The following is a 27,269-nucleotide window of genomic DNA, read 5'->3' as shown; positions in this document are numbered from 1 at the left end:
GTTGCTAAGGGGGCGGGACCAGAGGGCGGAAGCCAGCCCAGCGGGCGACAGGAAGCCCCGCCCCCAACATGGCCGCGCCCAGCGGTCTAGTAATTTGGAGCCGCTCCACCGCCAAGTCCGGTGACGCGGTCCGTCGCCCCACCCGTCGGCAGCCACTCCCTGTCTCGGTCGCCGAACTCGAGAGGGACACGTGACCCTGCGGGGGCCAGTCACGTGAGGCGCAGGCCGGGTGGGAGGGGGTTGGCCCTGGGGGTCCGGAGTGGCAGCAAGAAAAAAAAAAGAGGAAGATGGCGGGGTGCAGGGGGTCCTGGTGCTGCTGCTGCAGATGGTGCTGCTGCTGCGGGGAGCGGGAAAGCCGAACGCCCGAGGAGCTGGTGAGGCGGGGGCGCCGGGGGCCGGGCCGGGCCGGGCTGTTGCTAAGGGACCGGGAGAGGCGTCGCCGGAGGTGGGGCCGGGCGTGCCGGGCCCGCAGGTGGCAGCGTGTGCGGGCGGGCACCGCATCCCGGGCTCTCGCACCATCTGCCCTGCTTCGCGTGCCCAAGTCTGGAGTCTTATTTTCATAACTCCTCCCAGGAATCCAAAAGAATCCAGGCCAGCTTCAGTTAATCCCATAGGTTTTGTGTGTTTTTTTTTTAATTTCCATCAGAAAGGAGTTGAGCGAAACGGGTATTTTCGGAATGAGCCTTTCATGCGGCTGGCTGAGGTTCTCCAGCCCTTTTCTCTCTCCATCCCTACGCCTTTCGGGGTCATGGACAAGCCAGCTTTTCCCTGCAAAGCATCCTGGGAAAACTGGAGTTGCTGTGTCCCCAAAGTTGACAGGTCTCTTCTGATTTCAGATAGGGCACCTTGTCAGACAGATCTGGATTCCACCCCCTCCCCCCCCTTCAGCTGGCAGTGGGCATCTTGGACGTGTCCTGAAGACAAGAGTGATTTTCTGGAGAATGTGTCAATAGAGATGAAAAGCTCAGCTGAGTCCCCACCCACATCACCTCCTGTCCCAAAAGGGTTTTGTGTTTTTGTGGGTGTTTTTGTTTTGTTTTTTCGATCTTGTTCCCATTGGTGACAATGGTTCTGGACAATTTAGAAACTAGCAACAGATGTCGGTAAACACTGCTGCCTCCTTTTCCTTTTAACCACTAAAAGGCTCTCCCTTCTGTGGATCTGTTTTTCTAGACCATCCTTGGAGAGACACAGGAGGAGGAGGATGAGATCCTGCCAAGGAAAGACTATGAGGTGAGCTTCTCTGCTGCTCTCTTGGTAACAAAAGCAGGGACTGACCTGGGCCCCTGAGACAGAAGCATTAGGATGCCAATCAATGGGGTGAGAGGTACCTTCCCTCCGGGAAAGGGGCTGTTTAACAAGCCCCCTCCCCTTCTTAGATATATTCTTATAGATTTCTCCCCTCTTAGTAACAATTTTTGAATCACTAGATACTTTTCTACATTATATTTTTGATTAGGGAAATACCATTTTATTGTGCCATAGTCTTTTGTTTATTTTAAAAATTTTTTAAGAAGGAGAGAGAAAGGAAGCGATAGAGAAAGAGACATCAATTTGTTGTTCCACTTATTCATGCATTTATTGGTTGATTCTTGTGTGTGCCCTCACTGGAATTAAACCTGCACCTTGTCATATTCGGACAACACTCTAACCAACTGTGCCTCCTGGCCAGGGTAACTGACTTTTCTGTTTGATGAACTGCATGGTGATTTCCTTTCTTGTTCAACATTAAATGCTTCCTTAGGATTAATTCCAAGAAGTAGAATTAATCATGTGTATGTGTAATGCTTTTTTTTAAAAAATGTCATGTAGCCGAAACCGGTTTGGCTCAGTGGATAGAGCGTCAGCCTGCGCACTGAAAGGACCCAGGTTCAATTCCAGTCAAGGACATGTACCTTGGTTGAGGGCACATTCCCAATGGGATGTGCAAGAGGCAGCTGATCGATGATTCTCTCTCGTCGATGTGTCTCTCTATCCCTCTCTCTTCCCCACTGTAAAAAAATCAATAAAATATATATTTTTAAAAAATTTTAAATGTCATGTAGACTTTAAAAATTCATAATCTAGGGCAATAATATACTCAGACTAATTTTCTTAGTATTTCATCTTACTTTTGCTGCAGAATTTGGTGTAACTATCATGACTGGTCATGCAGCATGAAAAATTTTAAAAGCTTTTGTTACAGACAGCCTCAAGCATCCACCAAAAGGGACAGAACAGTGTATTGAAACCCCTTGTCTTCGGCAGTCATTCGGCTTCTGTGTATCATGTGAATGATACACTGGCTCCCATCCACTGCCCTGTCCGTGGAGAGTAAATACGGCAGGAGGCTTCTCCGGGACTAAGTGACAGGGTTTTATTAAAAGGCTTTAAGATTTGCAAATCAGAAACACCCAGCGTGTTCTGAAGAAAAAAAGTTGAGAGTTTTTACAATTAAAAAGTACATACTTAAGAAAAATCAGTCCTGTGTTCTTGGTTCTGGATTGGTCTGAGATGGTGATCTTCCAGATGTCAGGCAGCCGATACATTCTTTCCAGAGTTCTGCAAAGGCTGAGCTACAGGACTTACATATTTCTCCAGGCGCTGATGCCCAACTGCAAAGTTCAAAACTTTTAAGTCCTCAGGTTCAATTCCCGGTAAGGCATGTAGGAGGCAAGCGGATCGATGTTCCACTCTCACATACATGTTTCTTCCTCCCCCCCTCCTCTTCTCTTCCCTTTACACTCCCTCTCCCTTCCTTCCTTCTGCCCCTCCCCCTCTCCCAAAATTAATAAACTATTCTTCAAAGGAATTTTTTTAATAGAGGGTATATTTATTTTTATTTATTTTTTAATATATTTTATTGATTTTTTTTTAAATATATATTTTATTGATTTTGTACAGAGAGGAAGGGAGAGGGATAGAGAGTTAGAAACATCGATGAGAGAGAGTCATCAATCAGCTGCCTCTTGCACACCCCCTACTGGGGATATGCCCGCAACCAAGGTACATGCCCTTGACCAGAATCGAACTCGGGACCTTTCAGTCCCCAAGCCGACGCTCTATCCATTGAGCCAAACCGGTTTCGGCTATTTTATTGATTTTTTACAGAGAGGAAGGGAAAGAGATAGAGAGCTAGAAACGTCGATGAGTGAGAAATGTTGACCAGCTGCCTCTTGCACACCCCCTACCTGGGATGTGCCCGCAACCAAGGTACATGCCCTTGACCGGAATCAAACCCGGGACCTTTCAGTCCACAGACCAACGCTCTACCACTCAGCCAAACCGGTTTCGGCTCAAAGAAAATTTTTAAAGTGTTATTCCCCCAAATCAAAGAGCAACATACACAGCAAAAATAAAAGGAAGTTAGTTATGGTAGAGAAGTGACAGCTCTGGCTGATGTAATTCTGTGGTTAGAGTGTCAGCTGGAGCACAGAAGGGTTTTGGGTTTAATTCCAGTCAAGGGCACAAATCTGGGTTGCAGGTTTGATCCCAGGGCATGGTCAGGCATGTGTAGGAGGTAGCCAACCAATGTGTCTCTCTCACATAACTTTCTCTCTTCACCCCGCCTCCTCTCTGCACCTCCCTCCTTCCCCCTCCCTTCCATTATCTGGAAATCAATGGAAGAAATATCCTCGGGTGAGGATTAACCAGAGAGAGAGAGAGAGAGAGAGAGAGAGAGAGAGAGGGGGAGGGAGAGATAGAGATATCTTTTTATTGATTTCAGAGAGGAAGGGAGAGGGAGAGAGATGAAACATCAATGATGAGAGCAAATCATTGATCGGCTGCTTCCTGCACGCCCCCTACTAGGGATCGAGCCCACAACCCAGGCACCTTGAATCCCGGACCTTTCCACTGAGCCAAACCAGATAGGACTCTGATGTGTTTTTTTTTCTAATCAGAAAATTCCCCCCCCCCCCCCAGATATAAAAAGTACCATGTTTGCTGTGAAATTTTCAAACAATATCCAGATGTGAAGAACACCTCCTAGACTATCACCTCAGAAATAGCCATTGTTAACAGTTTTCCCAGATGTTTTTGCTTTATGTATGCTGACACAAAAAATATTAATTTTATTTACTCAAAAAGGGATCATATACCACATTATGACTTTTTCACTCACCTGTCCCTCTTGCAGAGTTTGGATTACGATCGCTGTATCAATGACCCTTACCTGGAAGTTTTGGAGACCATGGATAATAAGGTGAGTCCCGTATTGATCTCTTGGGACTGAGGAGGTCTTATGACAGCTCCTTTACCTTTGCTTTTTGCCCTTTTAACCCTCATGAGACAGCAGCATTTATTCCTTAGCCTACTTCCTCCTGCCAATCTGAGTACCCCCTGGCCCAACCTCTTAGAGTCCATCATTCTTGCATTATAAAGCACCCTCTATATCAGACATCATCTTTGACATTTTTGCTGTCCTTGTGAAATTCACTCTGAAACTGGTTGACCAAGATGTGTTCCTTCCCTGATGCCAACATAATCCTGAAACAAACTGAGTCATTTTTTCCTTTGTGAACAGAAAGGCCGCAGGTATGAGGCGGTGAAGTGGATGATGGTGTTTGCCATTGGACTCTGCACGGGTTTGGTGAGCAGGCGGGGCATGAGGGGGTGGCGGACCCGAGGGCTGGAGTGAGTCACAGGTCAAGCTCCAGCCTGACAAATAAGTTGTTTGTCATAACAGGGACCGCCTTGTCTTTTTCCCCCTTTCATTTCTTAATAATCTGACACACTCTTATACTTTATAAAACGAAAGCAAATCATACAACTTCGGTGTTCTTTAACACACGCAAAGGTTTGGTCCAGTTCTCTTAGATAAGCTGTGGTCCTGTCAGGTAGACAACATGGAGAGGAGAGCACTCAGTTGAGTCACTCTGTAGGGGAAAAGCAAAGTAATGGGAACAAAACTGTAAAGATTTGTTCTTTTAGCACAGCCACCAGGATGTGCTGTCCTGGGCCTCTTCCCTGCACATTGCTCGTTTTTCTAGAAGGTGGAGCTGGCAGCTGTGGGCAGAGGAATACACCTGAATGCACAGGGTTCTGAGGTCAGCACATTCACACACCAATCACGGACAAGAAAAGATTATGAAACATTGCCAAAGATGATAGTAGCTCAAGGTCTGGAACCATAGCTGCTGATGTACCGTGGTAAAACCTGGCAAAGAAAAGCTGGGGAAGGTAGCAGCCAGTCCAAATAAGACATGTTCAGTCTGATTCTCCATCATTGCAGTGTTAACTAGGGGTTGTCTTGGCCCATTTGGGCTGCTATCACAAAAATACCATAGACTAGATGGCTTGAAACAGACATTTATTTCTCACAATTCTGGGGACTAGAAGTTCAAGATCTAGGGCCAACAGATTGGTGTCTGGTGAGGATCTGTTTTCCAGTTCAGAGATAACCATCTTTTTGCTCTGTGCTCACATGGCAGAAGGGAGCAAGAGAACTCTCTGGCTGGGGTCTCTCTCTCTTTAATCATGATAAATGTGGTATACTATAAGATAATACATATTTTAAGTATATTATATTATAGTTCAACTAGAGGCCCAGTGCATGAAATTCATGCACTCTGGGGGGGTTGTCCCTCAGCCCCTTCCCCATCAGGCTTAAGCTGGCAATCGGACATCCTTAGTGCTACCACAGAGGTGGGAGAGGCTGGCCTGACTTATGGCTGAGTGGTGCTCTCCCTGTGGAGTGCACTGACCACCAGGGGGTATTAGTAACCAGTCATTCTGCTGTTGGGCTAAAGCCAGCTTTCCAACATCCCGTGAGAGGTCCTGGATTGCAAGAGGGCGCAGGCCAGGCTGAGGGACCCCACTGGTGCACGAGTGGGGCCGGGGAGAGACACAGGAGGACTCCAGGGCGTGTCCGTTCATCTTGCTCAGTCCCTGTCGGCTTAGCCCCAGTAGCAAGCTAACCTACCGGTCTGAGCGTCTGCCCCCAAGTGGTCAATGCATGTCATAGCGACTCGATTATCTGCCCTCTGGTGGTCAGTGCACATCATAGTGAGCGGTTGATTGCCCTTAGCATATCATTTGCATATTATACTTCGAATGGCCAGGTGGCTAGACACTTAGCATATTAGGCTTTTATTATATAGAATAATGTATATACTACATAGTGTTTATTACTATAAGTCTAGTAACCCTCTCACCATATGGTTGATGCCGTACTCACAGTTGATACCCTTCACCTATTCTGCACTCCCCCAGTTCCTTTTCCCTCTTGGGGTCTCTTTATAAAGGTACTAATCCTATTCATGAGGGCTCCTCCCTCATGGCCTTATCACCTCCCAAAAGCCTTCATGTTGGGGGTTAGGCTTTCAACATGAATTTGGGGTGTGGGGCAAACACAAACATTCATTCAGTCCATAATAAGGGATATATAAATTCCCAAGCAGCAGCCTGTTTATCATCTTTCTCTAGAATTGACCACACGTCTCATACTTAAGTCTACATGATATACCCATGAGATGTAAACGTGTTTTTAATATAATATAGCCACAAGGGCCGACCACAGTTTTTGTTTTCATGGCACTTGTCCAGTTTTTACTGTAGTAAATTGGAGGTCAAGGAACATCTGAGTAGTTAAGACTAATGGCACTTAGAGGCCTGTTTGGTAACATTCTTTTTTTTTAATTTATTGATTTTGTACAGAGAGGAAAGGAGATAGAGAGTTAGAAACATCGATGAGAGAGAGTCATCGATCAGCTGCCTCCTGCACACCCCCCACTGGGGATTTGCCCACACTGTTTGGTAACATTCTGATGGATACCAGTGTGGGGCAACTTGGGTGGATTTAATTTTATGGAAATTTTAGAGTATGAATTTTGCTATGTATGGTTCTGATTGCAAATTTTCCTGTAATAGGCACAGTCATTAGCTATCTAGTTGTTAGTCTTTCTGCCACTTTCATATCAAACTCCTTTGAACTGCCACTTATCAATGCTAATAGCTTTACCTCCCACCCTCGTGTTAAAGGAGGGCAGACCTGCCTTTATAACGTACTACCTGTTCCCCTTGCTACTGGCTCTCTTGTCCTTTGATCTATCGCCACTTACTGCTTTAATGTTTAAAAGCCTCGGCATTGGCTTGAAGGAAGTCTGGAGTTACAGGCATGAATCCTTTGATCCTGAATCTACAAAACCAGAAGTCTTCCCAGTTCTCCTTAAGCCCAGAGCAGAGACTTACGAGAGTGGAAGAGTGGTTTACCAGGGTAACCACTAACTATATAAGACAGTCATAAGTCAAAGTAGTAGCTTACGTAAAATAGAAATAACCAACTTGCAAAACCCACATACCTCTAAGTGCACATTGTCGTACAAGTAATTTAAGCTAGCCCAGAGCAGATCGGCTCAGTGGGTTGGAGCATCATCCCATACACCTGAAGATGGGCTGGATTCCCAGTCAGGGCGCTTACCCAGGTTGTGGGTTCAATCCCGGTCAGGGCCCATAAAGGAGGCAACTGATAGATGTTTCTCACGTCAGTGTTTCTCTCTCTCTAAAATCAACTTAAAAGTTTGCTGTTTTTCCAAGTCATCTAAGCTCTGTGCTCATCTAGCTAAGCATCACTGAGACACAGGGGTCTTCTTTGGCCTCATATCTTTTTCTGTATAACCTTCTCTCGTTGTTCTACTTTGCTCCTCTCATTATAGCTGTCTCCATTCTTTGGTTCTCTAGTGGGCGGTGGGGCACGGCTGGAGCAGGGCCTTCTGGAGAGCCAGAGTGACTAGCGAAAGCCCCTTCACCCACTGCTGGTTGATAACCCAGGTGTGCGTGCCCAGCTGGTGTGCGTGCCCAGTAGCGTGAATGCAGTGGGGGAGGTCTGCTTCTGAGGGCAGTGCCTGTAACACCGCCAGGAAGCTGTGAGACTGACGGCTCTTTGCTCTTCCCAGGTGGGTCTCTTTGTGGACTTCTTTGTGCGCCTCTTCACGCAGCTCAAGTTCGGAGTGGTGCAGACCTGTATCCTTTCCACGGTTGCTGATTTTGCTTTCTTATCTAGAAATGAGTTTAACAGTACACATGATCTGCAGAGAGCTATTATTAGCCATTCGGCTTTCTGGTGTTTATCATTGAAGGACACAAAAGGAACACAGGAATATGTCAAGAGATACTTTCATGGTTGGTAAGACACAAACCAGCAAGATGCCTGCTTTCCCCAGTCAATCGATTCTAGTAAATTCAGTGTAGTTCCAGTGAAAATGCAATAGAATCGTTCATAGAACTTGAACATTCTCTTCCTAAGTTTGTTTGGAAGAATCAAGAGCCAGAAGTAGTTGAGGTCGTTTTGAATAAGCAGGGGACTTATATAATTTAAGATATAGTCTTTGGAACAGTGTCACGTGGTCCAGAAACACCCAGTTAGACAGTGGGAAATAGTGAAGAAGCTGAAACTGGCCTGTAGGGCGTAGAAGTGCCATGAATGGCGGAGCCCGGGTGATAATCGGTGAGGATAAAAATGGGTCATTTACTAAAAGATGCTGGAACATTGGTTAACCATCTGGAGAAACATAATTAGATTCCTACTTTGTACTAGAAATTAACTCTAGATGGTTTAAAGAGGTAAATAGGCAAAGTGAAACGTTAAGAGACTGTATGATGTAAAGAGTAGGGAATCGACTCTGGCTGGTATGCTCAGTGGTTAGAATGTTGGCCCTAGCACTGAAGGGTCTCGGGTTCGATTCCCAATCAAGGGCACGTTGCCTGGGTTTCAGGTTCCATCTCTGGCCCTGGTAAGGGCTCAGGCAGGAGGCAACTAATCAGTGTGTCTCTCCCATCAAGAGAGTTCAGAAGGTCTTATTTTCCATATCTTTATTTCTGAGTAGACTGTAACAACATGAAATCTTGCATATAAGAAGATAGCTTAAAAAAAAAAAAAAAAACCCCACAGAAACAAGCAAACAAAAACCCCAGCAGTGAATAAATGAATACTCTGAAAAGGGTGGTCTGGGACATGAGCCTTAGAATCTTCTCTCACACTAACCCAGCCCAGCAAATGGGCTCTGAGTGGCACAAAGCCCAAACAGCAGAGACACAGGATTCCTTATGTTCATAAAACAGTGAAGAGCAAACTAAGTCCCCCAGAGAAGAAAGCGAGCAAAGAGCATCAGTAACCCAGTTACATTACAGATAAGAACTTTAGGAGCTCCCAGTGGCTGATGCCTTGAGAGGGAGAGCAGGAAGGGTTCCCAAGGCTAAGAATTCTTGGCAGCTGCTAGAAAGTTCCTGCAATCCCTGCACAGGTCAGCCTGCCACGGGCAGCTGGAGTCCCTAGTAAAATAGGACATGTCCCATCTTTAAACAAATTAAACCAAACAAAGACACAAAACAACAGCAGAGACACACTATGTACAATGTTTACAGGTGTGCCCAGCCCACAGATACACCGTGCTCCTTGTCTGTCCAGCCACAGAAACCTCGGAATGCCCTGCGTTTAAACCCGGCCAAGGCAGAGCAATGTCTCATACCAGAGTGGATCAGACGGAGGGCTCGGAGACCTGGCAAGGGCCGCTGGAGGTCCGTTGCCATCAGGAGCTGATCAGGCTCACCCAGGGGAGAAGCCGTAAAATGCCTCCTGTGCCGTACACAGTGCTGCCTTACGCAGTGCATGCATCCTCACGAGGAAGCCCAGACCAGAGGCAGCCACTGCTTCTTGTAAAACATGCTTGATTCCGCCTCCCAAAACGCTTGGTTCGACTTAGGTCTCAGGTGAGACGACGGGGATTACTGAGCCTGAAACTCAAAATGAACAGCCCTGGCAGCGCTGCAAATAAGAGTCCGGGCCTCAGCCCAGGAACCCGCAGTCCAGGCAGCAAGCGTACTCACTCCAGAGGAGTCTCGCTTACGTCCCTTCCTGGTTGCCAGAATATGCAACCGGACAATCGGTGGGTCCGGGCTGCCTGTCACTACTTGAGCCAATTAGGCAGAGACAGGGTTGAATCATACATGAGCGTTTATTCAATACCACCACCAGTATGGGAGAGCAGCAGGTCATCCATAAACATCTGCTCTCTCACTGTTTTGGTTTTTTAAAAAAATATATTGATTTTTTACAGAGAGGAAGGGAGAAGGATAGAGAGGTAGAAACATCTATGAGAAAGAAACATCAATCAGCTGCCTCCTGCACACCCCCTACTGGGGATGTGCCTGCAACCAAGGTACATGCCCTTGACTGGAATCGAACCTGGGACCCTTGAATCTGCAGGCTAACACTCTATCCACTGAGCCAAACCAGTTAGGGCAGTTTTGATTTTTAAAAGGACCTGGAGCAAATATGCTATCACCCTGATCCTTATTATTATTTTTTTAAATATGTTTTATTGATTTTTTACAGAGAAAAGGGAGAAAGAGAGTTAGAAACATCCATGAGAGAGAAACATCAATCCCCTACCAGGGATATGCCTGCAACCAAGGTACATGCCCTTGACCAGAATCGAACCTGCGACCCCTCAGTCCGCAGGTTAACGCTCTATCCACTGAGCCAAACCAGTTTCAGCCACCCTGATCCTTATTAAAGGTCAGGCTGGGAAGGGATAGGTGATGGTTCCTTTTCACAATGTTGGAAGCATTTCATAAGGAGAAATGGTGCCTGGTGTAGGCGACATCTCAGGCAGTTTCCTTGTTCACACACGGAGGCGTGGAGAACAGGAGGAGGCGCAGTAAGCCTTTCAGCAGAGGAGGAGCTGCCAGTCAGTGTGTGCAGGAAAGGCCTTGGCTTCGCTGGGGAACATGGCTCCTTAACTCACTCTCTAGCGGTGGAGGAATGCAGCCACAAAGGGTGCCTCGCCTTGTCCCTCCTTGAGCTCCTGGGTTTCAACTTGACCTTTGTCTTCTTAGGGAGTCTTCTCGTCCTGATTGAGGTAAGAGGCCTTTTTGTTGTCAAGACTTTGGGTCCTACACTCCTTATCTCCATTGCCATGGCTGGGAGGCCAGAGAGCTGAATTAGACTTGGAATATAGATTACTGCAGACAGTGGTCTCTCGTTCACTTAGAAATGTTTCTGGAAGTCAGGGTTTAGCCTGCGGTGAGATTAGAGAGCAAACATCTAGAGGAGGAGGGTGGTTCTCCACCTTGGGGAGCACATTAGGATAGGATCCCCTGGAGAACTTTAAGAATGATTGGCACCCGGGCCCCAGCTCACGTGAGTGAGGTCAGGATCTCCGGAAGGGGGTGCCTACATGAAAAGTTGAAGGGCTCCACAGGTGATGCTGAGTCACTTTTTAGAAATGCATGTCCTCCCATCCCCCTCAGACCTGCCGAGTCAGAAACCCAGGCCAGCAGGTTGTCCCTCCGGGGAGGCGGTGGGTTTGAGTGTGTGGCTGTGCCTCCTCTTCCAGCCTGTGGCAGCGGGTTCCGGGATCCCCGAGATCAAATGCTACCTGAATGGGGTGAAGGTGCCCGGAATCGTGCGTCTCCGGACCCTGGTCTGCAAAGTCTTCGGGGTGCTGTTCAGCGTGGCCGGAGGTGAGGGGGGTCTTTCTGACTACTTTCCTTCAAAGGGCGAAGAGGACAGAAGCATTTTGCATGTAAACGAAGTAGATTTGGACGTGAGGGCTTGCCCTTAGCAGATCTCTGTACTTTCTGACCAGGGCTGAGTTATTTAAGTGCAGACCTGCTAGTTACCATTCAGCGATCTCTGAGTAACTCATTAGGTTTTGCAGTAGGCCCACCATCCACTTGGTTTATGGAGTTGGCTTTTAGCAGAGTCAGTGAGCTTTTTGTGTAACCAGCTAGATAGTCAATGTTTTAGGCTTTGTGGGCCAAAGAGGCAACATTGAAAATATTATTTAGGTGCTTAAACTTACATAGTCATTTAAAACATACCCAGGTGAGAATGGAAAAATTATTCTTAGCTCACTCACCAGCTGTAAAAACCAGCCAGCCGCTGGGCCCACAGCTGTAGTTTGCTGATGCCCAGTTGAGAGTTTAAAGAGTATTTCCTCTTATTCGATGGGAACTTGACTCTCCCTGTTAGATAGTCACAGGAGCATCTCTGTTTTCTCGAGAGGAAGGTTTACACAGCAGAGGCCTCCGAGCTAGCGTGGGTCTGTGCTGACTGACGGTCTCCCTTCTCCATCTGCTCCCAGGGCTCTTCGTGGGGAAGGAAGGCCCCATGATCCACAGCGGAGCCGTGGTGGGCGCTGGCCTCCCTCAGGTAAGGGTGATGGGCTGGGAAGGTGAGTCCCTTACAGGGGTCTCCGGGCAGGGGCTTCTGGGAGGCAGTCTGGAAGAAAATCCATCGGAAGCACCCTAACACGGCTTTGGAGTTTGGTGTCAGTTTGGGTTGATGTAAAAACTATGTGGCCTGTCTCCTGCGAGAGGGGATAACTGGTACCCCGGAGTTTTAACTAGGTCCTAGGAACAGAAATAGGACATAGAGAATGTCTGTCAAATGCAAGTCACCTAGTGCTCCCACAGCCATTGCCCGCACCTCCCTGTAAGGTGGCTCAGTGGGTCAGCTCGGCGCTGCCCTATCCCGAGATGCTAGAAGCACGTCTGAGGTGGTTCCGGGCACAGGGCTGTGCCGAGTGCCCTGAGGCAGCACAGGACTAATAACACACGGGGTGAGGATTAGCCCAGGACCCCAAAGCTCCATCCTTACGGGCTGTTCCGGAATCGGGCTGCAGGTTGGAGACACCTCGGTTCCTTGTGATCCGTCACTTGTGGGCATGTTCCTCTCTCGTCCTGAGAGGAGGGGATGATGCCAGTGAGCGGTCAGAGCCAAGGAGAGGAGGCTCGCCCACAGCCCGTCTTCTGCTCTCTCTCTCTGCTGCCTCACCCTCCCAGCCAGCCCCCGGGCTCCCCGCGGGAGCCTTTGGTGGACAAGTTGAAGGTGGCGCTTGTGCCCTTCCTTACCGCCACCCTGAGCAGGGCTCTCTTTTTACCTCCGCAGCAGCTTTCACTTCCTCCCGCCCTTCGCTCAGCTGTTTCCTTCCCGTTTTCTTTCTGACTGATCATGTACAAAATGCAATTTCTGAAGAGCATAGCAATTTAGGGGCAGGAAAGGAAGTTCTTCCGAGACAGTTCTTTTCCCAGGCTGCTCTGGACTCTCCCTTGTGGCAGCACATCTGCCAGCGTGGGGGGGTCAAGGCGGGGACCCCCTCAGGGTTCCTGCAGGTGGGCCCCCCTCTGACCTTGTTTTCTCTCGTTTCAGTTTCAGAGCATCTCCTTCCGGAAGATCCAGATTAACTTCCCCTATTTCCGAAGTGACAGGTATGGAAAGGTTAGGAATTGGATTTTCTTTTCTTTAAGTTAAATCTATTGGGGTGACATTGGTTAATAAGATTACATAGGTTTCAAGTGTAGATTTCTATGCTACATGATCTGTATATTGCACTGTTTTACCATCCCCCTAAGTGAAATCACCTTCCGTCACCATACATTTGACTCCCTCTCCCTTTGCTACCTCCCACCCCCTTCCGCCTGGTAACCACCATATTGTTGTCTGTGTCTGAGTTTCAGTTTTATATTCTACGGATGAGTGAAATCATACAGTTCTTAGCTTTTTCTGATTGACTTATTTTGCTTGGCATAATCTGAAAGTCCATCCATGTCACAAATAGCAATATTTCATTTCTTATGGCCTAGTAGTACTCTATTATGTATATACTAGAAGCCAGGTGCTTGAAAATTTGTGCACTCGAGGTGGTCCCTCAGCCCGACCCGTGCCCTCTCACAGTCCAGGACTCCTCAGGGGATATCCGCCTGCCTGCTTAGGCCCGCAGCCCTGCAGCCCTCGGGGGATGTGCTCGCAGCCGTCAGCCCAGCTTGTGGCTGAGCAGAGCTCCCCCTGTGGGAGCACACTGACCGCCAGGGGGCAGCTCCTGCTTTGAGCATCTGCCCCCTAGTGGTCAGTATTTATCATAGTGACCGGTCATTCCACCCTTAGGGTCAATTTGCATATTTCAATTCGCTATTACCCTTTTATTACATAGAATACCACATCTTCTTTATCCAATTGTTTATTGAAGGACATTTGGTTGTTTTCATGTCTTCAGCCACTGTGAATAATGCTGCAGTGAACATAGGGGTGCATAAATCTTTGCCAATAAATGTTTTCAAGTTTTTTGGTTTAAAAATGCTGAGAAGAAGGATTGCTGTGTAATATAGTAACTCTTAATGTTTTGAGGAACCTCCATACTGTTTTCCATAGAGGCTGTACCAGTTTACATTCCCTCCGGCAGTGATGAGGATTCCTTTTTCTCCACAGCCTCTCCAACACTTACTATTAATTGTCTTATTGATAATAGAAATTGGAGTTTCTTTTTTTTCTTTTCTTTTCTTAAAGGTTTTTAGAGAGGGGGGAAGGGAGAAGGAGAGACAAACATCATTGGCTACTTCCTGACCACAACCTGGGCATGTGCCCTGATCCGGAATCAAACAGGCAACCTTTTGGTGCGTGGACAACACCCAACCATTGAGCCACACTGGCCAGGGCAGAATTGGATTCTCTTGAGAAAAATAAACTGTTCATTTACTGCCTCTGAGACCCCATACTCGCTCTAGCCAGCTTATTGCCTCCCCTGCTGGGCAGGCTGCATGCAAAACCCGGTGTCAGAAAGAAGGTGGGCTGAGCTACTGTCCTAAAAATAAGCAACCAGGGCCCGGCTGGTCTCCTGGCTTCCACTTCATCATGACCTAAGGCCTAGAAGCATCTCAGGCAGTGGAGATGAAAAACACGGCTGAGACAGTCCACAGGCGTCCTCTCTAGAGCATCTTTCATATTCCAAAGCCGTGTCCTGGGTCACCGCCTTTCTGGGTTGGGACTTATTTGCCTGTGGCATTTGTGTGTGTGAAACTGCCCCGCCCACAAGGCCTTTGGAATCAGGCCCGATCAGAGCTGTGATCTACCTCCCGCCTTGGTATCCCTGCGTGTCCTTGTGACCTGCTCCTCTGCACGTCACCAGCGCTTCGGCGTTTTCATGACGCTGTGACCTTTGGAAGGAAGATCTGGGGAGGGTGTAGCTCCAAGGGACTGAGCTGGGGCTCAAATTCCATCTGCGGAGGAGCCGGGTGTGAGGAGGCCTCTCCCCCTGAGGAGCTCGGGCTGCGGAGTGGGTCTGGCTCTCAGGTGAATCTATTTGTTGCCTCAGACCCTGACTTCATGGCTCCTGAGATAAAATGTTGGCGGATAAGGCCCTGGCCAGTGTGGCTCAGTTGGGCGTCATTCATGCACCAAGAAATTGCTATAATAGTTTGATTCCCCGTCAGTGCACATGCCCAGGTTGCAGGCTCAATCCCCACTTGGGGTGTGCAGGAGGTAGCTGATTGATGTTTCACTCTCACATCAACGTTTCTCTCTCTCTCTCTCAATCAATCAATTAAAAAAACAAAACAAAAAAAAACATGGGCAAAGAAGGCCGGAAAAACTGCCTTTTGTGGCCTGAGGGCCCTCTGTCCAATAAAGCGTCTGCCTCTTCTCTCCCCAGAGACAAGCGGGACTTTGTATCAGCTGGGGCAGCTGCTGGCGTCGCTGCAGCCTTCGGGGCTCCCATTGGGGGGACCCTGTTCAGTCTGGAGGAGGGCTCGTCCTTCTGGAACCAGGGGCTCACGTGGAAAGTGGTGAGGAGGCCTTTGAAGGAAAACCCTCTTCTAAGCATAACCCCCATTTCAGCTGTCGTTCTGATGCGCCCAGGCCTCGGCGTTAGACACCCTCCCTGCCAACGAGGGCCTTCCCATGCTTTTCATGTGCACACGCTCCCTCCCCCCAATCAGGTGCCAGTGTCGCCTCTTGATGATGAGGCGCCTGGCGTGCAAACGTGGAACTGGTCATCAGGCAGCGGCGGCAGAGCCCAGACTTGAACCCTGACTCCTACCTCGGAGCAGCGCATCCTTCCTCCCGTGTTCACTCTTCCTTTGGGCACAGGATTCAGTGTGAGCCTGGCTCTCAGTAAATAGTTCTCACGGCAGGCTGCTGACGTGAGAGCTTCTGTGGCCTGTGTACAGTTGTCCACACGGGTGCCTTCCTCGCAGTGGTTACTGGACACCTGTGCCGGGCGGGGTTGGCAGGTTTCTCTGTAGAGCAGAAGGTTTTAGGAGGAGGGCAGGGAGGAAGCAGGACTTGGCACTATTGAATGTCCTGTCTGTGTCACCCGTCCCTAGCTCTTCTGCTCCATGTCGGCCACCTTCACCCTCAACTTCTTCCGTTCTGGGATTCAGTTTGGGAGTTGGGGCTCCTTCCAGCTCCCTGGATTGCTGAACTTCGGCGAGTTCAAGGTATGCTTTGTCCTTTTCCTCCAGAATTTCTTCTTCTTTTATTTTTAATAAAATGCAATTTAAAAAATTTTATATATATTTTTATTGATTTCAGAGAGGAAGGGAGAGGGAGAGATCAGGGATAAAGGAAATCATTGATTGTCTGCCTCCTGTATGCCCTCTATAGGGAATTGAGCCTGCAACCAGGGCATGTGCCCTTGACTGGAATCGAATATGAGACCCTTCAGTCCACAGGCTGATGCTCTATCCACTGAGCCAAACCAGCGAGGGCCCCCCAGAATTTCTTGCTTGCTCGGTGACAGTTGATCTAAGTAATGTACCAGATAGAAGCAACCAGCAGGGCAGGGGCAGCTCCTGGCGGGCTCTCGGCCCCTGCAGCCTCCTGTGGGTGCCCCTGCCGGTGGGGGCAGGCCCTTGAAGAGAGAAGACGGCCTCCCCTCCTGTGTCTGTCCGCTTCCGTCCCTTCCCGTCCTCATGGGCGCCTGGTTTTCTCTCCCTTTCTCTTAGTGCTCTGACTCTGATAAAAAATGTCACCTCTGGACAGCTGTGGACTTGGGTGTCTTCATCATGATGGGGGTCTTTGGGGGCCTCCTGGGAGCCACATTCAACTGTCTGAACAAGAGGCTCGCAAAGTACCGAATGCGAAACGTGCACCCGAAGCCCAAGCTCGTCAGGTACCTGCGCAGCCGCCTCCCCAGCCCGCGGGGCTCCCCGAGCTCCGTGCGGATGGGCCGTCTCCCCGAGGGCGGCGGTGTGACTCCCTGCTCCCCACACCAGCTCTGGTTTCACACCTGAGACAGTAGAGGGGGTCGTGTCCACTGTATTCGTCAGGCCTAAAGGCTGAGTCTGAGCTTCATTCATATGAGAGCTGCTGGTTGCCCCCACCACCACCACTACCAACTTCCTCTAGGACGTGTGACAGTCAGAAAGTCAGTGTGAAAGGCATTTTGTTCCCTGGAGAGAGATGATGTGGACGCAGCAGCCATGTCCCTGCCGCCCACTTTTCCCGTAGGAATTGCTGGACACAGCACATGCTGACTGGCGGAGGCTCCTGCACATGCTCTTTGGGGAAAAGGGGCTGGGGGTCGGCGGGGTTGTGCATTTGTGTCTTATTACCTGTAACAGCTGTCCTTTGTTTCCTAGAGTCTTAGAGAGCCTCCTGGTGTCTCTGGTAACCACCGTGGTGGTGTTTGTGGCCTCCATGGTGTTAGGAGAATGCCGACCGATGTCATCAGGTCAAATCGGGAATGACTCGCTCCTGCTCCAGGTAACCCCGCTCCTCTGAGTATGGAACCTGTGCTCTGCTTTTCGTGGAAACTGATTTCCAGCGGGTGCTCTGGAGCTTCTCAGTGCATTGACTGCAGGACTTTCCAGAGAGCCTTCAGGACTGGTGTTCCTCCTGGCGTAGTTTGGGAACCACTGCATGTGTGTCTTCTCAGCTCGGTTGCTGTTCCTAAGCACGTTTCTCCTTTGCCAGCTCTTCCTGCCATGTTCCACCACTAGGGGGCACTGTCCTATTTCCTACAGCAGCCTGCATCTAACCGTGTTGGCCAGCCCGGTTCACCTGCTAGACTTATACAGCACCCAGGCCACCTAGTACTGTTATAGTGTTCACATGAGGGCATCTCTGCGGTGTTAGGCATAGAATGGAGTCCAGGAGAAGTCCATTCCTTACTGAGCTCTGTAACAACACTTGTATGCACAGCAATAGGTGTGAAGTACACCCCCTACACTATCGGACACCATCAAGTAGAAAACAAGAACTTTCATAATCCAGATTCCCTTACCCCTAATGAGCGAGGCAGTACCGGAATTGCATCTTCCTACAAGAGAGAATGTGGAGAGAATGGGAGGTCTGAAATGTGGAGAAGTGATCTCTTCCCAGGCGGGGTTTTGTGCAGCCAGGTGGAGGCTGGGGAGGCAGCCAGGAGCACGGTCTGCACCAGTCCCCACGTGCAAGTGGTTCTGCTTCTGCAGCAAACTCAGGACGGAGGCTCTTCCCATTTGGAACCAAAGTCGGGGCATTAGATCAGGCCGTACCCTGGAAGCTCCTGAAAAGCTGTCAGCTCCCAACCACTAGGCTGTCACCTGCCTCATCTTCCCCCAGTCCCTGTGGTTCCCAGCCAGGCTTCCAGGAGCGTCACACACAAAATCAGCATCGGGAGAAGAGACAGGGCGAAGTCCCTGGTGAATCATCCTTGTAGTTACAGTTTCATTATGAATGGAAGAGCGCGGGCCCACATCTTCATTCATTCATTCTCAGAATGCGAGGAATCCATTCTCAAAATGCAAGTTGGCCGCTCTTGGGTACAGATTTGTTTTTGCTACCTGTTTAATGTACAGGAAAAGCATGGATGCCAGACTTTTTTGGCCTAGGTGGGGACCTCCCACTTGAAGATTCAAGTGCCCTGGTCAAGTGCTGACCTTGTACTGATTTCCGTTTCTTAGGCCACATCAGAAGATGTGAATTCAAGTATCAAGACCTTTTTCTGTCCCAATGAGACCTACAATGACATGGCCACCCTCTTCTTCAACCCCCAGGAGTCTGCCATCCTCCAGCTCTTCCACCAGGATGGTGAGCTCCAGGGCACCAACCCATCCCTGTGTGGTTGGGTTTTTCCCACAGAGAACAAATAGTGATTATTCCTGTGCCCCTCTGCGGGCCCTCAGCTAGAGCCAGGCTTCCCTTCCATTCTCAGCGAAAAACAGGACTTTCCTTTGTAATTCCAACCCAGACAAGATTAGCCTTTCTGCCGCCAGTGTCGGAGGTGGCCTGGGTGGTGTGCAGAGGACTGTGGGAGCCAGGGTGGCCTGGTGGGCACCTGGCACCTGGCAGCGGGACTCAGGTCTGTCCTTGCCTTGCAGGTACCTTCAGCCCCATCACTCTGGCTCTGTTCTTCACCCTCTACTTCTTGCTTGCGTGTTGGACTTACGGCATTTCTGTTCCGAGCGGCCTCTTTGTGCCTTCTCTGCTGTGTGGAGCTGCTTTTGGACGCTTAGTTGCCAATGTCCTCAAAAGGTACAGTGTGTGTACGTGTGTGCATGAGTGTGCACGTGTGTACATGCATGTGCAAGTGCTCGAACCGTAGCCCTGCCCTTCCACCCAGCACGATGCCAAGCTACATTCTTGTTGTCTCTCTCCACCAGCTACATTGGACTGGGCCATGTCTATTCGGGGACCTTTGCCCTGATTGGCGCCGCGGCTTTCCTGGGCGGGGTCGTCCGTATGACCATCAGCCTCACGGTCATCCTGATCGAATCCACCAACGAGATCACTTACGGGCTTCCCATCATGATCACTCTGATGGTGAGCACTGCCTTCTAGGCCACTTTTGGGGTCAGCGCCAAGCTCACCCCACAGCAGCCTCTTTTCAGGTCTTCACTCTGTGTTTCAGGTGGCCAAGTGGACAGGGGACCTTTTCAATAAGGGCATTTACGACATCCACGTGGGCCTGCGAGGAGTGCCGCTTCTGGAGTGGGAGACAGAGGTGGAGATGGACAGGTGAGGCCAGGCGGTCTCTTCACATCCGAGGGCCCAAGGAATGAGGGTGGGAAATGGTCACTTAGAATCTTGGGTTAGAATGAAGTGAAACGGGGTCATTGAAAGTTGGAAACATTGAGCAGTTCCGTGTGGCTGGGAGCTGGGGCAGGCAGGGAGGGCAGGGCCGATGCATGGCTTTATGTGGGTCCTGTGTTCTGGTTCAGTAGGAAGTGAGGGCTGTGCATAAAGTCTGTGTTAGACTTGAATGTCTAAACGAAGGGCTTGCTAGCCCTGGCTGGTTTTCCTCAGTGGTTAGAGTGCCTGAGGACCAAAGGGTTATGGGTTCAATTCCTGGTCGTCCCCACCCCATTCAGGACATGTGTAGGAGGCAACAGTCGATGTGTCTCTCACATGAGTGTTTCTATCTCTCCTCCTCCTCCTCCTCCTTCCTTTTCACTCTAAAAATCAATGGGAAAAACATTTTCAGGTGAGGATTAATCTAAGGTTCTCCTAGCCTGCCTCACGTGTGCCTAAAGAAGTCGCGTGTTATAATCACCAAATTACCCAGCAGCCCACAAATGGTGTGGGCCTCCTACGTCTGGGTACCACACAAGTCCCCTGTGGTCGAACGTAGGGTCATCAAGCCCTGTAAAGGGCCCGATAGTCGAGGTTGTTAGCTCTGCAGGCGTGTGGGCTCTGCAGTCACCAGCTCTGCCCTGGTGATGCAGGGGCAGGTGTAGACGGTATCTAGACAAGACAGGCAAGAACTTGACCTGTGGCTGCAGCTGCCATCCTGGTCTAAGGGGCACCAAATGTGTGTTTTTTTTAAATTCTAATAGTGTAATTACCAATTCAGTGTGATATGGGGAATGTGCCATGGAGTGCTGAAGAGGGGCGGGGTTTGTGGTAAGGGGACTTCTCGTGTTGAACCGAGGGATGAGTCCAGGCCCACCCATTGGACAAAGCGGGGAAGTTTCCGGCCTGGGGAGGGGCGTGTGCGGACGCGGTGGCTCAGGAGGCGCCAGGAGAGCCAGGGCAGCCCATCGCACCGGCTCCCGGGTGCCGTGGGCTCCAGAGTGAGGCTGATGGCTTCCCGCCTCCCCAGACTGAGAGCCAGTGACATCATGGAGCCCAACCTGACCTACGTCTACCCGCACACCCGCATCCAGTCGCTGGTCAGCATCCTGCGCACCACTGTCCACCATGCCTTCCCCGTGGTCACCGAGAACCGGGGCAACGAGAAGGAGTTCATGAAGGGCAACCAGCTCATCAGTAACAACATCAAGTTCAAGGTGAGAACACAGCCGAGGGGAGAGGCGGGTGACAGGTGGTTCCGTGGTGCTCACACTGACTGGTGCTCGTCACGCCCCACAGGTGGGGTGGCTCTAAGGAGAATCAGCACCCCTTTAGGTGGAACAGTGAGTGTAGATGTGACAGCAAGTGTGGACTCCGTGTGATCATCAGGGCATGTCCATTCTCCTAGTAAGCCCGGGGATAAGTTTGTTCTGTTTTTAAGTGTATTTTTATTGATTTCAGAGAAGAAGGGAGAGAGAGATAGAAACATCAGTGACGAGAGAGAATCATTGATCAGCTGTCTCCTGCATGCCCCACACTGGGGATGGGAGCCTGCAACCCAGGAATCGAACTGTGACCTCCTGGTTCATAGGTCAGTGCTCAAACGCTGAGCCACACCAGCTGGGTGGGACAGATTTGTTTTTAACCGGCAGTCTTCAGGATTCCCGCACGTTGGATCAGCGAGGGTTCTAGAGTTGCCAACCACAGAAGTGGACTTTGCCCTGCTTAAGAGAGGAAAAGAAATCCATTGGAAGCTGCAGGACGGTCAGGAAAGTGAAGGAGCCAGAGCTGTGTGCTCGGGCATGCAGGCAGTGGACCCTCTGAGAGACCGGGCCTCGGAGCTGCTGTTCTGTCCTTGGGATGCTCGCAGATTGAAATCCAGGCAGAGGGAGAGTCCCATTGCCTCACGTGGTCCTGTGCCCACCCCTGGGCTTGCTGGAGAGAGGGTTTGTTCCCCACTGGAGAACTGAGATGCTTTTCCAATTCAAAGAGCAAGGACGTTGGGCCGGCAGAAACCCTGGGTCTGCAACAAGCCCTGTGGTGCCCAGAGGCTCCTGTGCACCGGCCCCTGGCCACTGCCAGCGTTTCTGGCAGTTCCTGTCGGCATGCGCTTCCATCCTCACTGCCCCCCAGTCCTTACGCTAAGTCAGGGCTGTGTCGGTGTGCCTGCGTGCCATTGTCACCCCTCCCATCCACAGAAATCCAGCATCCTCACCCGAGCCGGCGAGCAGCGCAGGCGCAGCCAGTCCATGAAGTCCTACCCGTCGAGTGAGCTGCGGAACATGTGTGACGAGCACGTGACCTCAGAGGAGCCGGCCGAGAAGGAGGACCTCCTGCAGCAGATGCTCGAGCGAAGGTGAGCGCGCAGTCCTCCCACCGCGCAGGCCCAGCAGCCTCTGCTCGGGCTGTTAGGTAGCCCCGAGTTTTTTGGAATTTGGGGGGTGGGTTGGGACGTGGGTGAAACGCGATCCTGCTGAGGGTATACTAGGCAGCGTCTGGTTTTTGTATAACAGATACACTCCCTACCCCAACCTATACCCTGACCAGTCCCCAAGTGAAGACTGGACCATGGAGGAACGCTTCCGCCCTCTGACCTTCCACGGCCTGATCCTGCGGTCGCAGCTGGTCACCCTGCTCGTCCGAGGAGTGTGCTATTCCGAAAGCCAGTCGGTGAGTGTCTCTTGCCCGCCCCGGCATTCCGGAAGGCTGGAGGGTAGGCGCACACCTCCGCCTCAGGGAGAAGGGGAGACACGGAGTCATGTGCCAGCAGCTGCTCAGGGGGCGCATGCTGCCCCCGCTTCCCTCTGCTGCAGTCGGTGTCCTCCCGGGGTCATCAGCGGGGGTGTCCCCTCCCTTCTCCACGCAGCCTCTGCACCTGTGTCGGGTGTCTGCCAGCCTGCAGGCTTTCCGCAGTCTCTACGTTTTAGTTTCTGGTGTGCGTGAACCTTCTTACCTGTGTTCCCAGAAGTCCCATTCTTCCCTTGAGTTCCCCTGTAGATTCTTTTCCTCTTTTGCTTGGTTTTTGTAGAGATAAGCTGGGGGCGGGTGTTGTTCAGAGGGGTCCCGCTCACTCACACACTCACCCCTTCAGGTGGAGCCTGAGAAAGGAGCCTGAAAACGCTGCCTGGAGACCTGGTTTCCACGCTGGCTCTCCTGGTCCGGGTCTTGTCTGAGGGCTCAGCCTCAGGTCCCTCGTGGCCCAATGGCCTGCAGAAGAGCAGCTGCCAGGGCAGGGCAGGGAGGGCCGCGGTGCAGAGCTGGGCCCGGATCGTGTGGTCTGTGAGGAGGACCCGCCTGGCTCTGAGTTGGGGACAAGGAAGTGGAGGCATGAAGCCAGATGACAGAGGCCTCTCCTGCAGGCAGGAACCAGCCAGAGCTGGCTGGTGCCACGCTGGGAGGCAGTGGTGCACGGAGAAAGCTGTGTCAGGTGCAGTTAGGGGAGGAAGACGGGACAGCAGTGACCGGTATGTGTGGTCACTTGTCCTGGCCCAGGTGCCCAGTGACAGCAGCAGGGAGCTCGGCACGGAGGAAAACAGCAGCTGTTGTCTGTTTGCTGTGCTGCTGTGTCCAGTTGCCACTAACGTGGCTTCACACCAGTTTGCTTTTCATAGCTTTCAAGGCCAGAGCATAGAGTCCAGGTGCCGGCGGGGCCACGCTCTCTCTCTGGCGGCTCCAGGGAGATCCTTCCTCGTCCTCCTATGGTGGTGCCAGCGGTCCTTGACATTCCTGACTGCAGACCATTCACTTCCCCCCACACCCTTGTCTTCATCACCTGGTCTTCTCCCTGTGTCTGCTCTTTGAATAAGGACGGTAGTCATGGGGTTTAAGGCCCTCCCCAACCCAGTAGGACCTCGTCTGACCTTGATCACATCTGCGGAGCCCTGGTTTCTAACAAGGCCACATTCACAGGCACCAGGGGTTGGGCTTTGGTATCTCCTTTGGGGGCACACAAGTCAACCCACACAGCTACTGTTAGCCCTTTTCTCCTGTAGACTTCCCTGCCCATGTCCAGTCCATTTACCGGTGACGGAAAGGAGAGTTTGGGGGGTTAGGAGGCTTGGCTGGGGGACACAGCTGGGAGCAGGCCGGGAACTGGCTCTGGATCAGTGTCTGACTCCAAAGCACGTGTTCTGGCCACTGCCCCGTCCCCCTCACTCTGGGGACCGTGGCTGGGCGGATACAGACCGGACCAGGGAGGGGCTCTCCACGTGACCCTGCCTGTTGCTGTGCTCGCTGCAAGGACAGTGTCTTGGTTGGGTTTGCAGAGCGCCAGCCAGCCGCGCCTTTCCTACGCGGAGATGGCGGAGGATTACCCACGGTTCCCTGACATCCACGACCTGGACCTGACGCTGCTGAACCCGCGGATGATAGTGGTGAGAGGGGGGCCCCCGTCTGCCGGGAAGGACCGCTCTGGTCGGTGCTGGTTGGCGTCCCATCCGGGTTAGGGCAGAGCTGGCCGCAGGAAACTCCAGTTGTCTTTCCTCTGCAGGATGTCACCCCGTACATGAACCCGTCACCCTTCACCGTGTCCCCTAACAGCAGCGTCTCCCAGGTTTTCAACCTGTTCAGGACCATGGGGCTGCGGCACCTGCCGGTGGTGAACGCGGTGGGAGAGGTGAGTGAGTTCCGGGGGAGGAGGGAGCACCCGCAGGCCTGTAGCAGCCCAGCCTCGCCCCGCCCCCTCCCCACCTTCAGGAAAGGACCTTCCAACCACAGAACCCAGCAGGGAGGGCCCTAGACCAAAACCTCCTCTGAGCCCCCACCAGGAGTGAGGAGGGAGTGGGCGCCTGGAGCCTGGGATAGCCACACACCTTCCCTCTTTGCCTTCCGTTTCTTATACGCCGTCTCCAGCGCGGCCAGCAGGTGTCGCCAGAGGCACTGTGGGCTAGGAAAGTTTAGCCACGTCTCTTCTTCACCCAAGACTGGCAGCACCTGGGGGGCTGGGTGAGGTGTCGGTTCCCCAGCTGTTCGGGCATTGTAACATTAAATGAGAGGCTTTCAAGCCAAATACTGGGGGCGGGAGGAGATGGGGACTGAGAAAGCAGGGAGCATGTGCCCTGGCTGCACAGATGACAAATTCAGATGGTCACCGGCCGCACCACAGCTCATTGGCCTCCCCGTTAGGAGCCCTAGTTATCTGTGCATCCTGTTCCACAGAGGTCAGGTGACCTTTGAAGTGAGTGTCATGATGTCTGCGTACAGGACCCCGTCTGTCCTCCGCCTCCTGACAGGCGGGGCCAGCGCCGTCCTCCTGGACCTGCCCCCTGCGTTGGACTCGACAGGTGACTGGCCTTTCTCTCCTTGCCCTAGATCGTTGGGATCATCACCCGCCACAACCTCACGTACGAATTCCTGCAGGCCCGGCTGCGGCAGCACTACCAGACCATCTGAGGCCCGGCCTCACCCATGGGCCAGCGCCCTCCTGGACTCCGGGGAACAGCTCTGCTCCCCCATGGCTGGGGGGCTGCCCCAGGGCACGGCAGAGCCCCCTCACCCCTCGCACAGAAACCTGCAGTCATCGAACGCTTGCTGGTCTAGAACCTGGGGATGGTCTGGCCGTCGGAGTTTGGGTTTGTCTGACTTCCTCAGCGAGTATCTTCCTGCTCCCCGCTCCCCAAGCTCCGGCCATCCAGGGCGGCACAGGCCCCAGCCCCCACCCCACAAATGCCAGGACCCGAGAGGGGTCGGGCTCACCACTGGGGAGTGACACGGAGCAGTGTTCTGCCCTCCGCTGCTTTCCTGGGGACCGCGCTCTGTCTTAGCCGAGAGGGAGGGATGTGGACACGGCAGGCCCTGGGGAACGCCAGGTGGAAATGACGTGAATGACTGGCTCCGGGCTGGGCAGTGAGAAGGTGGCCCCGTTCAGGCGGCCTTCCTCCGCGCTCCCCCCGTCCGCAGGCTCCCGGAGCGGGTGTGTGCTGCTTCCGGGCGTGAGCTCAGCTCGGCCCTGTGGCTTCAGTCTCCTTAGAAACCCCCCGCCCCCCCCAAGAAGCACGAAGCATTAACCCCACTAATTGTCCCTGAGCAGTGGATCTGACAGTGGGGCCAGCTTTACATCTGCCCTGGTTTTAACATTTCAGCTTTCTCTCCACTTCTCAAGTGACGCATGGTCCCCGGGTGACGCATTTTTACCCCGATTTGCCCCTGCTCCGTTCTCCACGGAATCCCTAAACTCCCCACATTTGCCTGCGTCTGTCTTCCTGTAAAGCCCAGAGAATCTTGAGGCGCCTCCCCCCAAGTTAACTAAATAAAAGCAGGCCCCCCCCCCCCAGGTTAACTAAGAGCAGGGCCCCTAGGTAAACAGCTGGTCTCTGGAGAACGGTACGGTTACTTCCAAATGGGAAGGAGGGAGTCTGAGCCAGCGGCCGCCACGAGGTACGAGATGCGGCTTGGAATGCCCGAGTGCGGCGATGAAGTAGAGGCGTGTTCGAGGACGCAGGTGTCCGCACCCACAGGCCCCTGCCACTTCCCACTGCCACCCCAGCCTGCTGAGCGGCTCAGCAGTGAAACAGGATGCTTCCTGCCAGGGCGTGCCCGGGGCTTTGGCATCAAACCCGGGCAGCCTCCCGCTGTCAGTGGCTCAGCTTCTCCGGGCGGCCGGGCCTCTGCTCAGGCCCCCGAGGTGGGCCTCTGGGCGTCGGCGTTTGCTCACTGGCCTCTGCTCTCCACGATGAGCAGCATCCGGGCCATCAGGAACCCGGGCAGGTGGGCTTGGCACTCGAGGTGGCATCCGTTGGCGTTTCATTTTCTCGTGCTTCTATCTGGGAGTTGCCTGAGGGCGTCCTGCCTGGCCGTGGCCACACTTGTCACCCTCCACCTCGAGGTGATTCCGGTGGAAAGACCCTTTCTGGGGTGGGTGTCTGTCTGCTCTGCCCGCCCAGGTCTGGACTCAACACGCTCAGTGAGTAACCCGCTCAGTGAGGGGCCTTTCCCAGCAGGTGGCCTCCGCCCCATCTTCTCTCCTCGACCAAAAGCGCTCTGTGGTCTGAGCGTGTCCGCTCCCTGGAGGCACTTGGTGTGTGAAACATGAAGCCCCAGTGCATTGTTGGGGAAATCACAAGGACCAAAGAGGCCAGCCCTTCTCAGCGTGGTGTGAGCAGCCGCCATTTTGCTTCCAAGTGTTCAGAGCTTGCCCGCAATCTTCTTCCTTCCGTGACAGAGGAAGCCAGGTGCACGTCAGGAGAATGGTGTGACCCTCTCCCCAGCCCTCCCTGAGGGGGGCCGGGCCAAGTTCTTAGGGGGTCCGCGGGCCTCTCGTCCTGGGTGTCGGAGTGGCTGGCAGCAGTAGCGTTTGTGTGCGGGGTTGCACGCCAGCTGCGGGCCCTGGCGTGTGGACAGCAGCAGCTTCCTGTGTTGTGTTTGCACTGTCTGTTTATACGTAACCTTCGCTAACTCTGTGTGTATATAAATTGTATTTTTTTAATTTGTAAAATCCTATTTTTATTTGAACTTTTAGAACTTGGAAGTTCTCGTCATAACGTTACCACGTCAGAATAAAACGTCTCCATCAGTCTCCTTA

At 52.1% G+C, this 27,269-nt stretch overlaps 2 protein-coding genes across 3 annotated transcripts in view; one reads left to right on the top strand and one right to left on the bottom strand.

The window, feature by feature from the left end:
• The window catches only part of KIAA2013, a 175,877-nt gene that overhangs the window by 56,833 nt on the left and 91,775 nt on the right, over window positions 1-27,269 (bottom strand). The window lies entirely within an intron of this gene.
• Window positions 102-27,269, top strand: CLCN6 (chloride voltage-gated channel 6). Of its 2 annotated transcripts, XM_084875312.1 has the most exons (23): window positions 106-374; window positions 1,174-1,233; window positions 4,118-4,183; window positions 4,505-4,570; window positions 7,875-7,941; window positions 10,732-10,838; window positions 11,316-11,442; window positions 12,066-12,133; window positions 13,133-13,191; window positions 15,408-15,540; window positions 16,081-16,194; window positions 16,702-16,868; window positions 17,338-17,461; window positions 18,643-18,769; window positions 19,060-19,213; window positions 19,342-19,501; window positions 19,590-19,696; window positions 20,781-20,967; window positions 21,949-22,106; window positions 22,264-22,420; window positions 24,016-24,123; window positions 24,240-24,365; window positions 25,061-27,269. In XM_084875312.1, exons 1-23 carry the CDS (start codon window positions 288-290, stop codon window positions 25,139-25,141), a joined length of 2,610 nt encoding a protein of 869 aa, XP_084731438.1. In that variant the 5' UTR covers window positions 106-287; the 3' UTR covers window positions 25,142-27,269. The 2 variants fall into 2 exon arrangements, 1 of the variants encoding a protein (XP_084731438.1); XR_014794235.1 differs by lacking the exons at window positions 24,240-24,365; window positions 25,061-27,269 and having other exon boundaries at window positions 102-374; window positions 22,298-22,420.

The sequence above is a fragment of the Pipistrellus hanaki genome (assembly GCF_964339955.1).
Source record: "Pipistrellus hanaki genome assembly, chromosome: 2".
Classification (NCBI taxonomy): Eukaryota; Metazoa; Chordata; class Mammalia; order Chiroptera; family Vespertilionidae; genus Pipistrellus; species Pipistrellus hanaki.
Note: the sequence above shows the minus strand (reverse complement) of the source record. Positions and strands in the feature narration are given on the sequence as shown.

What these genes read in the sequence shown, in the direction of transcription:
- CLCN6 (XM_084875312.1), top strand. Translation starts at nt 288, where the DNA reads ATGGCGGGGTGCAGGGGGTCCTGGTGCTGCTGCTGCAGATGGTGCTGC. An exon ending in GTCTTCTCGTCCTGATTGAG is followed by an intron (nt 10,839 to 11,315) that starts GTAAGAGGCCTT and finishes CTCCTCTTCCAG; the next exon opens with CCTGTGGCAGCGGGTTCCGG. An exon ending in GCTGTTCAGCGTGGCCGGAG is followed by an intron (nt 11,443 to 12,065) that starts GTGAGGGGGGTC and finishes ATCTGCTCCCAG; the next exon opens with GGCTCTTCGTGGGGAAGGAA.